Raw genomic sequence first — 15212 nt, 5'->3', positions numbered from 1 at the left:
AACAGCTTTTTATCACATTTACACAACACTTTATGAATACAAGTCATGAGCAAATCTTAAATATGGCAATGAATGTGTTTACTTTTTTAGTTTTGATTTTGAGCAGCAAATTTGGAGTTACATATTGGTGTTCACTAGGAATGCATAAGCAAAATTGCACAAATTTTCACTTGAAAGAATAGTGAACAATCTTGGGATTTTTTTTCTGTTAAAGTTTCAAATAGTGTGTAAATTGAATACACTTCATCTTCAGCATGTTTCGTGCCACTTTTGTAAGTAACCACGCCCCGTCCAGGCCACGCCCCCGACCAGGCCACGCCCCTTCCGCTTTTTTCATCACTCGCCATTGCCATGTATGTAGTTTGCATTCAAAGAATCTCATGCTCATGACAAACCAAAATAATAATGATCATCATTTAAAAAAAAAAAGTCTAAATTTTTCCACAAACCCAGGTACATTATTTGTATGAAGAAAAAGTTTTCGGACTGATGTGGTGAAATGAGATAATTTCCCATGGCACACCTGATCTTCTCTCATAGCACAGAACATAACAAGGCTCAAGTACAGCTTTGTGACGTTGTCCGTATCCTTGTCCCCTTGTCTCTCTTGTCCTCTGTCTTTTCTCTGCAACCTCCTGTCAAAATTAGGCCCGGGTTCCTCAGCAGGCCATGGCTCTCATGTTAGCCGCTTCACAGGAAGCACATCCCAACATTCCCCCTGACACGCCGGCAGCAGCATTACCATAATTGGCTTTTCTACATGACGGGACAGAGGAAATAATAATGTCATTTTATTTACAGCCCTCTTGTCCCGGTCCGAGAGCAGTCACCCCTCCCCTCCAACCCTTCTCGCCGCCGCACTCTCTCTTCTATCTGCCATACAAAACTCCTCCTCTCTCTCTCTCTCTCTCTCTTTTTTTTTTTTTTTAAGTTTTTATTTTTTTTAATCTCATCTCCCTCTCCCCCACTATTCTCTCCGTGCGGCGTGCGGCTCATTCTGCCACAGCGTGTAGGTCAAGCGATGGCTTTTTGATCAGCTCCTGTCCAAAGCCATCAGTGTTGAGAGGCATGTAATGGAGAGCAGGGTGACAAACAGAATCTGGGGAAAGGAATAAGACTGCCAGTTTCCTATTAGGGGCCAGCCTAAACGGCCCGGGCCTGCAACCCTCCCCATCCCGCCGCACGACAACCACCTCCACCAGCCTTCTGCTCCGCAAACCCACTCTTGCACTGCCTAAATCACATGAGTGAAGGGACCTGTGATTGGACATTAGTGCTGCAAATGACTGCTGTGATTGCCCCCTCCTCGCAAACGCACATCAAATAAATAAAGAAATGTGTGCAAATAAATAGGAGAACGGGCGTTGGAGAAAAGGGGCTGGTGAGGAGAGGCTGACTGGTTTCATCTCTTTCTTTTCACTCTTGTTTCATCTCCTTTCTGCCTTTCTTATCTGGTTTGTTTGGCTTTGACAGCGGCCAAATGGTGAAGCTCTGCGAGCCTGACAGAGAGTGTTATTGATTTAACAACCAAGCAGACTCGCTGCAAAGAAGGGAGAAAGCAGGAAAAAACACGGATGGGTGGGAAAGAGATAGCAAAGTTTTGAAAAGGAGTGATGTGTTGCCGCTTGCCTCCTTGCCAAATTGCAGACGCGTACTCTGGTTGGATTCAATCTGGTAGCGTTTACAGAAATCAAGTTATAAAAAAAGTCACTACGTATGGGGGAGAATGTTTGAAAGATGCTCTCTACTTAGCCACTACCATGTTGTCACACTGCGAAGCCCAATTTTATACTGTATTGACACAGGATGAAGGGCGTTCTCTGCCAAATATAATACAAGTCTTTGTCTCCGTCCAGTCTGAACGGCCAGACTACCTGCTCTCTCCCCGGTCTTCTCTTTAAGAAGGTTTTTACAAAGCCGCAGAGCAGACTGTAAGGACAAATTTGTGACGATACCTCACACTGTAATATTCATAAGGGAAGTATTTTCTTCCCTTTTAGTTGAGAAAAGTAACACTTTTGTCTTTTAGCCTTGTATAGCCATTTAGCCTTTGGCCCAGTGTTTTGTAGCGTGAGAAAGGAGAACCTCCTTTATCGCTTTTATAATGCGTTGTGTTTTTCAAAGGCTCCTTTATGACATCCACAGGGGCTACTAAACCTTTTTTAGTCCTTCACATATTTGATGCCTCACTTTATTCAAAGCGTATCACCCATATGCATTGAACACCGTAGCTGAGCGATGCACTGAGATGCTAATATCTTGCTTGCCGTTGTTGTGAGAGTGGCTGGTGGCGGGGCTTGATCGCTGCAGTTTGTGACAGTGAGTCGTGGCACTCTCTTGGCCACGCTGCCGCCTGTCTCCTTGATGGCGGCACGTTCCCAAGCAAAAGTGACAAGCGCGTTGGTGCCCGTGCAGATGGCCCTGCTCACAGCCATCACCCTCTCTGCAAGTCAAACCGCCAGGGACGCCAGCCCTAGCCCACCCGGAGCCTGCCCCTTCCGACTGCGGTGACGTTGCATACGTGCGCCCAGCACACAAACCACGGGGGGTGGTGTTGGGGGCAAGGGAAGGAAGGGGGTTCAGATGACAGCGAGTGAAAGTCAAACATCTTCAAGCAGCAGTGATTGAGGCATCCACGTTTGATGGGTAGCTCTTAATATTTTTACCTCCTCATTGCCAATTCAGATTTCAGCATCCTGTCAGACGAGCATTTCAAAGGCGAGGCAGAGATCATTTATTTCAGGCTAACTTTAACTTCGTTTCATCACTAATGTACATTTATGGTTTGCAAAACAATCTGGATACTGCCTATGATTTTTACAGATGTCTCTCTGCCTGTCTTTTGTCTCTGTGCTTTTGATAGCTCCCTCTTTGTCGTTTCCATGACAACATGGTAGGACAGAAATTGATTGACAGGCATCGTCAAAGGGTTCCCTGGCAACCTGCTCATCGCTCAAAGCCCCTCCTTATTGCAGTCTGTGTTTTGTCACTCATCCACATATTTTTCGCTTTCTCTTTCCGACAATGTGATTTCTATATTTCCAACTACTGGGGTTTTGGCTATTTTTGTTCTGCAGCTGACGTGAGTGACTCAGCTAGGTTGTTCCACCAGTACAATCGGACTCGTGATGAATGGCTAGCCAGTCTGCAGGTTGCATTGTATATTAAATGGCTGATATGGATTGACATCCTCATGCTCTGGAAGCAGGTTGGTGCGGGAAGGCACCCTAACAGGAGACACTCTGCAGATGTGTTGTAGAGAATAGATCACATAATGCTAATCTGCTGTGTTAGGGATTTTCAGGAGTTTTAGAAACTGTCTCGGTCTCAGTCTGTCAGTGGGATTGAAGCGCAGCCAGGTTCTCCTGTAGTGCTCTCATTTCACTGAAATCCTGTCAAGCAGTGGGGTTCGGAGAGGGGGAGGTAAGTTGCTCATTTGGAGAAGGGTGTATCAGCAGCACACTCTCGATTTATAGACAATATTGTGGTCGGAGTCTCCTTTGCCCTGTAAGAGGAGCTAAGTATGCGCTGCATTGTGAAGGTGAGCGTGCAGGCCAACGTGCATTCCCAAACCGACGCGCTCAAACGCACATCATCACATCGTCACAGTGCATGGTGCAGCTGCTCACATCCCCCACCTCATCCACCCATCTCCTCTCAGGCAGCAGTAAATGGTGCCAGTGTATATATATCAGGTATTATGTCCACTTAGATTATGATATGACAGGTTAGCGTGCCGTTTGAAGCTGACAGCACATCTGTTTCATCAGGAAAGATTGATACTGGCATCTAGGACACACATCTCACCATGCAGGAAGGAGATAAAGGAAGAAGCTAGGGGGCTGTCTTTCCTGTCTCCCTGCCTCTCTCACCCTCTCTTTTTTTCTTTCTCCCATTTCGACTTACTCCCCCCTTCTCGCCAAGAAAAACCAACACCTCATGCACACTTGTTCTTCGTTCCCCGTGTCTACTTTTCATCCACGTTTTCCCCCAAACCTCCTTAATGTTTTTCTTGCTTATGGTTGCTTGCGGTGTGTTCCCGACCCAGTGTATGTGCACACACACATAGACGGACACACATCTTGCCCCTGCCCCTAGCTCATGTTCTTCAATATTTGTTCATTTTTACAATGCATTGGTTGTCTACTCCATACTCGTCTTAACACTCACGAGCAGCATGGTCGGAATGACATTGTTTTGTCAGTTTCTGTGCTTATTATCTCAAATGGGAGTGACCTTTAGCTTGGTTGACTGGGTTAGGAAAAGCTGCAATACCTTCCAATTAGTGTTCCCCCCATCACCACATCAGTTGCATTATCTTAACATTTGAGGAGTTGAACTTCGCGGACTGGAGGATTGAGAGGCAACGAAGCTTAGAGAATAGAAAAACAAAGTGTTAAAAAGGGAGTTAGACATGCAAGCATGCAACTGACTAAGAAGGCCAAACAGCCAGTCATTTCCCAGGAAACATGAGGCATGTGTGAAGGAATAGGGAGTTGGGTAGGAAAAGGACAACTGTCAGAAGCGCAGTGATTTATATTTCCCTTGGAGGCTTTTTTCACCGCACGCGTTCAGAACCACATGTGTGTAAAATATAAAGTCATGCATGCATGCATACATGGAGACAGACGTACAGTTGCAGTGGTTCAGAATAAAAGGGCAACATTTTCCACTGAGTCTTAGGTCTGTGTCATTTTTGTTACCTTCAGCGTTAATGTACTGTGAATCTTCGATTTCACTTTGCTAATAGAATTTCTTCTCTCCAATTTTTGTCTCCTGTCTGTCCTACAGCGTACATGCCCGAAGATGAACTTAAGGCGCCCACTCAAGAGGAGGAAGAGCACCTCCAGGATGACGGCCTCTCATTAGATGGCCAGGACACTGAATTTCTGTGCAACGAGGAAGAGGATGATGTGGAAGGAGGCCAACCGCCTAGTTACAGAGACTCTCCCCTCAGCAATGGCACCAACCCCGATGCTGGCTACGGGTCCCCGCTTAGCGATGCCAGTGACAGACTTCCGGACTTCAAAAGTACTTCCTCTCGGGATGGTCACGAGAAGGAAGGTGCAACCTTGCCCTTCTCACCCAACAACGGCCTATCTTTCCAAGATAGCTTGGCTCAGATGAAAGCCGTCTATGCAAACCTCATTTCAGATGCCTCTTGGTCCAGCATTACAATGGATATCATGAAATCCAAGTCTGCTGCAGCTGGCAGTGTAAACAGTACCCTCATCACCTCAGAAGCCGCCTCTTCTGCCCCAGTTTCGACAGCAACGACGACGACCACAAACAAGAGCAACGGGGTCAACATAGTCAGCAGTCATCACAATGGCAGGGGCTCCAGCACCACTGCCAGCCACACTGGCACCACAACCGTTAACACAAATGGCACTGCAGCTGCCGCTGTCAGCATCCAGAACGCAACCGGCAGCGGCGGGAGCAGCAGTGGCGGGACTAACAATGGTAGTGGTGTGGCTTATGACTGGCACCAAGCAGCACTTGCAAAGACTCTTCAGCAGACCCCCTACCATCTTTTACCAGAGCCTAGCCTTTTCAGCACAGTGCAGCTCTACCGTCAAAACAACAAGCTGTATGGCTCCGTCTTCACCGGTGCAAGCAAATTCCGCTGTAAAGATTGTAGCGCTGCCTATGACACCCTGGTTGGTTTGACAGTCCACATGAATGAGACTGGCCACTATCGAGATGACAACAAGGACAAAGAGGAGGATCAGGGAAAGCGCTGGTCCAAGCCCCGCAAACGCTCCCTGATGGAGATGGAAGGCAAAGAGGATGCTCAGAAGGTGCTAAAGTGCATGTACTGTGGCCACTCGTTTGAATCTCTGCAGGATCTCAGCGTTCATATGATCAAGACCAAGCATTACCAGAAAGTGCCTCTCAAAGAACCAGTGCCAGCCTTGGCCACTAAACTGGTGCCCGCATCCACTAAAAAACGAGTAACGCAAGATCCGATAATATCCCCTTGCTCTCCGGAGTCTGTCCATACCGGTGGTGGGGGAGGCAATTTATCACTTGCCGATATTAGCAAAGATGCCAAATCAGCAGCTAATCCCTATGTCACGGCAAACAACCGCTATGGCTACCAGAACGGTGCCAGCTATACATGGCAGTTTGAAGCACGAAAAGCTCAGATCCTGAAATGCATGGAGTGTGGTAGCTCTCATGATACGCTGCAACAGCTTACCGCTCACATGATGGTCACAGGTCACTTTTTGAAGGTCACAAATTCAGCATCCAAGAAAGGGAAGCAACTGGTGTTTGATCCTGTGGTGGAAGAGAAGATTCAATCCATCCCACTGCCGCCTACCACCGCCAGACTCCCTGTACCTGGAAGCATTAAGTCTCAGCCAGTGTCCCCTGCCCTCTCCTCAGGCTCAGAGGAAAAGAGGGAAGCGAGTGAGGATGAGAAAGTTGAAAGTGGGGAGCCAGCGGAGAAAAAAATCAAGGAGGAGAGAGATGACTCGGGTGAGAAAGTTGAGACTGACGCCACATCATATAAATATCTCAGAGAAGAAGATCTGGAGGAGACTCCGAAAGAAGGTCTCGATATTCTTAAATCCCTGGAAAACACGGTGTCAAGCGCCATTAGCAAGGCTCAGACAGGCACTCCCACTTGGGGTGGATACCCGAGCATTCATGCAGCTTATCAGCTGCAAGGTGCAATAAAAAGCTCGACTACTGTTCTGCCCCCCAGCATCCAGAGTGTCCAGATGCAGCCAATGTTTAACAGTGGGCTTCGGGGGCTTGTGAGTGATCCCAGTTCAGTCATCCACTCACCTCGGAGCCCTTCTTCGCCTACTCCACTCAGGAGCAATGTCACTGCCATGGAGGAGCTGGTGGAGAAAGTGACGGGCAAAGCTGCCGCTGTAAAGAAAGAAAAGGAGGAGAAGATGGTGAGCGTGGAGCGGGCCCGGCCCCCTTCGCTGGTCAAGTCCCCCTCTCCTGCACTGAGGGAGCAGAGAGAGCAACTGGCCTCTCCAAATGACCTAATTGCTGGTAAGGCATCTGGTATGAGAAGTACCAGCCCGGGCAGTGTCGAAGCCGAACTTATCTGCAAGAAGGAGCCGAAAGAAAGTCTTGTGAATGTCTACCACAACAATTCAAAGAACGACCCCGAGGCCTGCCAATCGCCGGTGACTAACGGCAACAGTCTCGGCGTCATAACCGATCACTCCCCAGAAAGTCCTTTTATCAATCCTCTCAGTGCACTCCAGTCAATCATGAACACACACCTGGGAAAGGCCTCCAAAACGGTAAGCCCAGCTGCAGACCCGCTGTCCATGCTTTACAAAATCAGTAACAGCATGATGGATAAAAAGCCAGCCTTCAACCCAACACCTCAGGGCAAAACCGCTGAGGCCATCAACCACTTTGCTTTGTATGAAAACAATGACCAACCCATAGACCTGAGTAAAAACAAGTCGAGCACTCACAGTAACAGTAATGCTAACAACAACAACAACAACAACAACAGCAGTAGTGTGGTCAACAATATTGTAAATGGTAACAAGCCTATCGTGAGCATGCCGGAGAGGGTATCCTCTCCTTTGCGAGAGAATGCTCTCATGGACATCTCCGATATGGTCAAAAACCTCACCGGGCGACTGACTCCCAAATCCTCAACGCCCTCCTCCATCTCGGAGAAATCAGACGCTGATGGCAGTGCATTTGAGGACGCCCTCGAGGATCTCTCCCCAGTGCAGAAGAGAAAGGGGAGGCAATCCAACTGGAATCCCCAGCACCTCCTTATCCTGCAGGCACAGTTTGCCTCCAGCTTGCGGGAGACCCCAGAAGGCCGCTACGCCATGACTGACCTGGGCCCTCAGGAAAGGGTCCACATCTGTAAGTTCACTGGCCTCTCCATGACCACCATATCCCACTGGCTGGCTAATGTCAAGTACCAGCTGAGACGGACTGGTGGCACCAAGTTTCTCAAAAACATGGACTCGTGCCAGCCTGTGTTCCTCTGTGGTGACTGTGCCTCCCAGTTCAGGACTCCCTCCTCCTATATCAGCCACCTGGAGTCTCACTTGGGATTCAGCTTGAAGGACCTGTCCAAACTGTCAGCTGAACACCTACGGGAGCAGCAGGCTGCCTCAAAGGTGATCACGGACAAAATGACATTCGGCAGTTCCCTGTCAGCCTTGACTACGCCAGAGGACGACATTGGCTCGGTGTACCAGTGCAGACTTTGCAATCGGACATTCGTCAGCAAACACGCAGTCAAGTTACACCTCAGTAAAACCCATGGCAAGTCTCCCGAGGACCACCTGGTGTTTGTTACAGCTTTGGAGAAACTCGAGAAACTAGACAAAATGGAGTCGGTTTAAGGAGGGTGTTGAGGAGAAGAGACGTTAACAGCTACAGTATGGAACTGACTAGAATTTCATTGCACTAAAACAACATTGTTCACAGTTACTGCACTGGGCCGAACTGAGCCAACAGAAAAAATAAAATAAAAAAATACAAAGTCTTATTTTCTGTTGTAATGATTGCCTGACTGGACCATGTTGATTTGTTTTCATTTTGCCATTTTTTTACACTTATTTCCTAAGATATTTATATGCTGTTTGTCTGATCTGTGCATGTATTTTAGTGAATCAAGGTTAAACAAAAATGATTTCAATATTCTCATGACAAAAATACAACTGCTGTGTCAATGATAAAATTAAAAATGCATTGGAAGAATGGAAATCTGTACTATACTTTGATATGAAGAAGAAAATTAAATGTACACACCAAAAACAATTAAAAATACCCCGAAAGACTGAAGTAGCACCTTAGACTTTTGAATTTTGCGTTTCTAAAAGAATAATAATTATTGGTTCCTGTTATTGAAATGTTTTGAAAAAGAATGGACTGCTTTATTGTATTAAAAAAAAAGGTTATATGAACATTTGGAACAACTGAAATGCTGCTTCCAGTGAGTCAAAAGTGGCCATTTTATGCAAGTTTCCTTAAAAAAAAAATTGAAAAAAATTGTGAACCTATTGGTATATTTACTTTCATTTTTTTTCATTTCAATTTTCCTCTTTTTACCGGTGTTGCTTTCAGCTGTAAAAAGAACATTTGTAAATGATTACCAGTGAAATGTCAGTACTCCCATAAGACATATCTCATCATTTGAAATGACTGCAGTCTTTGTATCTTAAGGCGTGTGCATTCTCTAACTTTTATATTGTCATTTTATGTACTAAAATGATCAAAAACAAACAACAAAAAAAGATTGTGTACATAGATATATGCTGTAGAGTTACACCGTTTTGTTTTTTTTTTTGTTTGTTTTTTTAATGAAAATACAAATGTCAGCTTCTTTGGCTTGGTTTACAGAAATGATTTTAATTATACTTGCATCCGATTTGATGCATGATATGGTGTGGAAAATAAATAAGCGATGCACAATGACTATACATTTCAATGTTTTATCAACAATATTGTAAAAAAAAAAAAAAAAAAAACAACAAAGAAACGTTTTTAGCACCGCTTAGGTTGTTTCTTTTCTTTCTCAGTTGTAAAATAAACCCCAAAGCAGTTGTTAACAGTCATACATTTGTGGTTGTGTGTTCATTTGTCATAACGGTGCATCAAGCTCCAAATGTATATTCAAATGCTCTGTAGCATCCCCTTTGCTGCACATTAAAGCAATCACAGCAAAATCCAGTCCAAGCCCAGTGTAGTACATTTTTTTTCACCCCCTACATTTTCAATTCTTAAATGCTCTTGCTTTTTCTTGTGCAACACATCTACTTTGCTACATTTAAGAGGAAAATAACTGATTACCGAGCTGCAGGATACCACCAATGTTATAGTAATGATGAAGATTACAGGAATGATAAGCCAATGAGAGTGGCGATTGTGCTTCAGAAACTCATGCTCGACTTGTGACTGGCCTTCGGAGGGCCTGCTCTGAAGAGCCATTGTTATATTTATTAATGACAGTAGTGTACTGTAGCCTGTGATCTGATCAGATGGGTGTCTTTGTCAACATCTTGACTAATGACACGAAACCAATGACAAAACAGTTTTTTTTGTTTGTTTGTTTTTTAGGATACACAGAAAACACATTTTTTTTTCGCTCCAAATTTGCTTTGCTCACTTTAATGTGGTTTGAGTGATTATGATTAGGATACTTTACGTGTACTTGAGAACTGTAGTGAATAAACTTTTGATATTCAAAACAGAACTCAAAAGTCATTGGCAAATACTGATGGACTTACTGTGGCTCTTTTCATTCGTTTGTTTTGGTGCAATGCATATATTTTTGGCGAGATCAACCTGAAGTCTGTATAGCTGGTATTCTTTATGAATACGGTACACAGTAATGTGACCAAATGAAGTAAAATTGTGTATTTGGCAGCAAATTTACAATTAATGTCAATTAAAATTCTATGTAATATGTTTTTATTTAACTCATTCAGTACCAGCCAATTTTGGACCAAGTCTGAAAAGACGTTTAAAAAGGTCTTTGGGAGTGAATGAGTTTTAATATGATGCGGGCGGCACGGTGGTCGACTGGTGAGCCTCACAGTGCAGAGGTGCAGGGTTCGATTCCAGCTTCTACCTTCTTGTGTAGCGTTTGCATGGTCTCCTGCGTGGGTTTTCTCTGGGTACTCCAGTTTCCTCCCACATTCCAAAAACGTGCATGACAGGCTGATTGTACACTCCAAATTGTCCCTAGGCGTGAGTGTGAGTGTGTGGATGGTTGTTCGTCTCTGTGTGCCCCGCGATTGGCTGGCAACCGGTTCAGGGTGTCCCCCGCCTACTGCCCGAAGACGGCTGGGATAGGCTCCAACACCCCCCGCGACCCTTCTGAGGATAAAGCGTATCAGAAAATGGATGGATAAATGTTAGATGAATAACTCCCTCAAAGTGTCAGCATTTAAACGGAGTACTTTTATTTAACTAAAATTGTCATACACACACACACACACACACACACACACGGAAATCAATTGTTGCACCATTAATGGTTTGTTGGGCAACTTTTATGGAGCATATACATACAGTGTCGTATCATAAATCTGCCAAGATGGATGGCTGTCTCTTCCCATGCATTTCTGGTCAGGTTGGCTTTTGTTGTGTTTATGCAAGAAGATCTTACAGATGATAAATTCCCAACTCATCCCTCCTGAACAAAACATTGTCACAGTCAAAGTTGTTTACTTTGCAGGTGTCATATTTAAGCCTCTGCTCTCTGAGTGCTCTCTTTGAAACTGGCTCCATCTTTGTTTGAGCGCTACTATTCCATCGCTGCTAACAGTCACAGCAAAATAGGACAAGTAATACATAATATATCTAATTGCTTTTCTTAACTGTGTAAAGCACTGTGGCATATCAATTAGCACGTCTGCCTCACGGTTCTGAGGTTTAGGCAGTGACTCTGAGGTCTACATGGTCTTCTTCAGTGCTTGCGTGGGTTTTCTCCGGGTACTCTGGCTTCCTCCCACAGTACAAAAACCTTTATGTTAAAGACTCTAGTCTAAATAGTCCATAGTTGTGAATTGTCTATGAATGTGCCCAGTGATTGACGGCAGACCAGTTCGAACCCATCGTCAGCAGCCTAATGAGGACAAGGTGCTGTTCAAAGTCAGATCAAAATTCAAACCATCCTGAAGTACTCAACACGCTGAAAAAAAAGGTGTGTTCATCAAATGTTTTCATGAAATAAAAGCATCTGGATTCAGATATATTTTAATTTTGTTTTTTTTAAATCTACTTAAAAATTTGTCTAAATCCGGATGATTGTATTGGCTGCAGCTACTTGTCAAAATGAAATTGAGTTAATTCAACACTTTTTTTTTTTCCAGTGCATCTGATCTTTTGGACAAGGTGAGTAAACATACAGAAAAGGTGCAGAATAAACAAGTGAATGAGTCAGTTTAAATCAATGAGTTTGAAAACAAAGTCGAACATTTGCACATCTGTCCAAGTTTCTCATGTCAGGAGAGATTTCCCCCTGGGGGTCCCTCAAATCATTCACCTTCATCATGAATCAGACATCTAAAGTATTGGTGCCATTTACAGCAGAAATGGGCAACTGGCTGCCCACGCACACTCTGAGTTTTCAATAAAAACGCAAGTAAGCGTAATGATCGTTTGCCGATTTTGAATATCACGCAGGACAAACATAATTCCTGAATCATGTTAACATTTCTTCATTCTTCAATGGACTTTTTTTTATACACATGAGCCCTTTGCACTGGGTAAAAAAAATCCAGTATGTGATGATTTTTTTGATTGTTAAAAGTCTTTTTTTTTTAAACACTCAATTCACTGTATAGCAGTGACTTTATCATTGAGGTTTAGAGAGAGAGAGAGAGAGAGAGAAAGAAAAGGGAATTAGGAACACTGGCCCCCCTATGATTCCCCCCCAAAGTTTGGAGGTTTTTTTCTCGCTGTGTGCTCGTAGGTAAAGCATCAGGATCAGAAATTTGATCCCTCATCACACCCCTGTGTCTCAAGTTTCTACTAGAGTACTTACAGTGGCGGACTGTATGACTGAAAGTGACCTACAGTGTTATGACTTCTATTTCTCACATTCACAACTTGTCTCACATTGGCTCAGTCACACACATGCACTCAAACTACTGCGGCTGTTTTTGTGCAATTACACACATCCGCGATCGAGCTTCACCTCACTTTGTCGATACAGTACAGGGATTCAGCGACAAAGAAAACAGGCAGAGGGCAGATTAGCCTGGATGAAGGATTCGTCTTCCTAAAAAAAGTGCCGCTTGAGTTGGGTTCTAAAACAAATAAGACAGATAAACAAGCAACCTTTGTAGGAGATGGTGTTCACCGCAAAACCGCTGTAGGTTTATTGCACCGCAGCGAAAGCTATAATTTTGCGCTAGCGTCAGATAGCTGCCGAGCAGATACTCTCCTCCGCTGTGTTAGAGATCAGCGCAGTGTTTCCTGTGCGTATTCTATGTAAATTACATGCGATAATCGCCGTGCATGGCACAATGGAGGTTCCCGTGGTGCTAGCGGAAACGGAGAGTAGATAACGTAGCCAGAAAAGATTTGCATAGCCTTTGTGTTTCGGGCGCTGCTGAAAGTGAGCCCTGAGGATTGCGAGGGCTTTCCTCAAGGTTTTGTTTAAGTAAACGCCTTCCTCCTCGCAGGGCTGCAAGCATTATGAACAGTAGACAGCACAGGGCGGGGACAGAGGGCACCAACACAATAAGCAAACTACTCAGTCTGGTGGGAGTCGTAGTCCCTTCACTTCGGTCTGACTCGACCTAGAAAGAACCCAGGTATACTCAGCAGGATACAATGCTACTATTCAGTGCGTTATTGGAGCCAAAGAGCCACGTGATCTGGTCAAGATAAATGTACAAGAAGTGTCACTCCGGTTAATCCGTGTCGGGTCTTTTCTCAGAGGCTCTGAAGCTTTGAGGTGTGCATTATCGTCAATTTGCGTTTGCTCCGAGAAACAGGCGTACACCTTCTGTTTTTCAGTCCTTTGGTTTCATATTCTCTTGCTTCTGGCTTGTATATGATAGCGGCACGATGATCATTGTCACGAGGAAACAAAGACAAAGCTTCCGCTGAGCATCTCGCTGCGTATGTGCAGTCTATAAAAGCTCCAACTTTGCACAGAACCCGGCGCGGTTTTTAATACCCTTCCAAAATGCTTCAAACCAAGCAAACAATGTCTGACAGAGAATCAACAAAGAGAGCAACAACGGCTAAGAGACTTTGTTCTGGATCGGAAACTAAAGTCTGGGAAATCTGTTTGGCTCGTGATATGCTTCACTGTGGAAATTGCATTCAGGGAGAAGTTATCAGTATTCACATGTTCTACCTGCCTCAGTCTATTTTTATGTTGATTTAAGTCCGCTTGTGGACTTGATTCAATTATGCTGCCAAGCCTCACTCTGTAGAATGTGCAGAATCTGTGCACACAGGAGAGGGTCATTTCTATGTTTTTGAGGCAAAAAAAAAATGCCCCATAAGTGTCTTTGAATTCATGTGACTATTTTCTATTGTATTAAACGCGTTGATTAAATACTGAAATGCAACTGAACTGATACAACAGTACCTCAACAGATCCTCATTTAGGAGTTAACATCGAATCATGCAAGAGGCATAATTAACTAATAATTTTACAAAGACTTGAGAGCTTAATCACGATTAAGATGATGCATTTTTGTTAACAATGCTCATTGTAAATCCACAAAATGGAACTTCCAAGGCTGAATTTTTCTCAAGCTGTTCGTCAGACGTAAAATTCTGTACCGCTCAAATGTTACACAAAACTCGGAGGTCAATAGGAAGTTATGTGTCATGACATGCAAGACGACAGCAAATCTTGATGGACACAAGCTCAATGAATGTCTGAAAGATGAACTCCCTTTGTCACCATAGAAATTAATAGTGATGGAAAAAGTAAAAATATGGATATTATCACATAGCCGATAATGGACCTTATGATGTAGAAAACCTTGTCAAATGTCTCTGTCTTTACAATAATGTTGACATTAATTAAAAAAAAAAAAAAAAAGGACTTAAATCACCACCTTTGGGGCCTGGTACCAAGTGGCCCACGGACCCGTACCAGATGGCCGGCCGGGGTTGGGGACCGCTGCTTTAAGCAACAGATACATGAACACAAACAGTGTAGCAACAAATGTAGACAAATATTGTAATTAATACTCACAGGTGTATATTGTGTTTAGTGTGCAAAGAACAACAAACGTTCATGCCGAATTGAGAAGGGAGGAGCTGAGTCTGCAGTACAGTATACTCTGTATACAGTAAATATTCCCATCCCCGGAATTCTATGAAAAGGAATTTCCTTCACCGGGAACAAAAACCTGTGCATTAACGTTTTGACTACGATATTACATGTTACCGGAACTTACGTCAGCGGAAATTCCACTACCCGTAACCCGGATTGAGATGTCATGCCGCGGGAGCTTAAATACACGCAACGCCCACCCGATGCTACGGAACGACGACACCGAGACACATTTTCACTTCGTGTTTTTCGATCATCAGATTCGAAACGACGACGTGTAAGTGAGTTTTTATTGGCGTGCGCTTTACTGTAATTGTGAATGATTTTAACTTTATTCACTTAACGTCCTGTAGAACGCGGCACTAGCTTAAAAGCAGCACCCGCTCGACACGACCGAAAAAACGTGTTCGCTTCGCCGTTTTCATTCATCAGATTCGAAACGAAGACGTGT

At 44.3% G+C, this 15212-nt stretch overlaps 1 protein-coding gene across 2 annotated transcripts in view; it reads left to right on the top strand.

Annotated features, from left to right (window-relative positions):
• The window catches only part of LOC109529666 (teashirt homolog 1), a 45183-nt gene extending 35401 nt beyond the window's left edge, over positions 1-9782 (top strand). Inside the window, exon 3 of one of the 2 annotated variants that reach the window (XM_019893043.1) lies at positions 4792-9782. In XM_019893043.1, the coding sequence (XP_019748602.1) occupies positions 4792-8348 (3557 nt within the window). In that variant the 3' untranslated portion in view covers positions 8349-9782. The remainder of the gene's footprint in view (positions 1-4791) is intronic. The other variant, XM_019893042.1, reaches the window with a different exon arrangement.
• Positions 9783-15212: the final 5430 nt, after the last annotated feature.

The sequence above is a fragment of the Hippocampus comes genome, unplaced genomic scaffold (genome assembly GCF_001891065.2).
Source record: "Hippocampus comes isolate QL1 unplaced genomic scaffold, H_comes_QL1_v1.1 scaffold94, whole genome shotgun sequence".
In the NCBI taxonomy this organism is placed as follows: Eukaryota; Metazoa; Chordata; class Actinopteri; order Syngnathiformes; family Syngnathidae; genus Hippocampus; species Hippocampus comes.
This window is presented reverse-complemented; position numbering and strand designations above follow the sequence as displayed.